Here is a 1,488-nt window from a genome sequence, read left to right on the forward strand (position 1 = left end):
GCTGGCTGAGAGAAAATAGATTTTCTCAAGCTGGCTGAGAGAAAATAGATTTTCACTGCAGGGGGAAAGGGTGGGGTTGTGTCAAAGATCTGGGCTCCGTCCTCGAAAAGAAACAGGTTTATTTCCTCGAGCGATGGAGATGCCAGGTAAATAGTTTTGTTTAGTTGTTTGCTCTTCGGTTTGTTTCTCAGTGTCACAGCCATGGAGCTCTGGAACCGCACCTCCCCATCTGACTTCATCCTTTCGGACCTGTTCAGCCACTCAGCATGTGACCTGTTCCTCTTTTCCCTGGTCCTTGGGGCCTCCACTGCCACGCTGGTCGGCAACATCCTCCTCCTCCTGCTCATCCGGGCCGACAGGCGCCTGCACACCCCTATGTACTTCTTCCTCAGCCAGCTCTCTGTCATGGACCTGACCTTGACAGGCACAGTGGTGCCCAAGATGGCGGCCAACTTCCTGTCAGGCCGGAAGTCCATCTCTAGGGGAGGCTGTGCTGCTCAGATCTTCCTGGTGGTCATGGTCGGAGGAGCCGAGTGCTTCCTGCTGGCAGTCATGGCCTATGACCGGTACTTGGCGGTCTGCCACCCCCTGCGGTACCCTGCACTCATGAACTGGAAGGTCTGCTCTCTCCTGGTAGTGGCATCCTGGATGGGTGGAGTGGCCGACAGTGTGGTCGACGTGGGCGTAGTCCTCAGCTTTCCTTACTGTGGCTCTCTCAAGGTGGACCACTTCTTCTGTGAGGTCCCTGCCCTGCTGCGTCTCTCTTGTGCCGACACCTCACTCTTCGAGGACCTCATCTATGCATGCTGTGCAGTCATGCTGCTGCTGCCCCTTGGGGTCATTGTGGCTTCCTACACCCAGGTCCTCACAGCTGTGATTAAGATGCCCTCCACCGACGGGAAACAGAAGGCTCTGACCACTTGCTCCTCACACCTGGCTGTGGTTGGCCTCTACTATGGGGGAGCCATGTTTAGCTACATGCAGCGGGCCTCAGCTAGGACACCAGCAGGAGACCGGGCCACCTCCATCTTCTACACTATCCTCACCCCAATGCTCAACCCATTCATTTACAGCCTGAGGAACAGGGAGGTAACAAGGGCAGTGAAGAAGATGCTGGGGAAATAGGGAGTATAGATGCATAAACCTTTCTGGGGCTTCCTCTCTTGGTCTGCCCCTTCCTCTGTCCAAGCTCCCCTGCTGCTTCTATTCCTCATCTCTGCCTTCGTTGGGCCTTCTGGTTGGTTGGGGCTAGGCTGTGAGCTGAATAATCTGCAAACATTTAGGATGCTCAGAAGAAAGATGCCAGGGTTACAGATGGTATTTGATCAGCTTCACAGTGAATCCTCCCCACACTGAGCACTGTTGTTTTCAAACCAGCAGATACAGTGTTTACACTCTCCCTAGGGTTGGTAGGTGCAGCCTTTCTTCTGGATTGAATGTTAAAAGTGAATCAGGAGTGGGAATCCATTCAGAACCCATTCGTGCACT

General features: G+C 54.0%; 1 protein-coding gene across 1 annotated transcript; it reads left to right on the top strand.

Moving 5' to 3' along the window:
• Positions 1-201: 201 nt before the first annotated feature.
• On the top strand, positions 202-1,125 carry LOC103582166 (olfactory receptor 2M2-like). Its single transcript, XM_008563834.1, has one exon. It carries the CDS (start codon positions 202-204, stop codon positions 1,123-1,125), a length of 924 nt encoding a protein of 307 aa, XP_008562056.1.
• Positions 1,126-1,488: the final 363 nt, after the last annotated feature.

The sequence above is a fragment of the Galeopterus variegatus genome, unplaced genomic scaffold, assembly GCF_000696425.1.
Source record: "Galeopterus variegatus unplaced genomic scaffold, G_variegatus-3.0.2 Scaffold15131, whole genome shotgun sequence".
In the NCBI taxonomy this organism is placed as follows: Eukaryota; Metazoa; Chordata; class Mammalia; order Dermoptera; family Cynocephalidae; genus Galeopterus; species Galeopterus variegatus.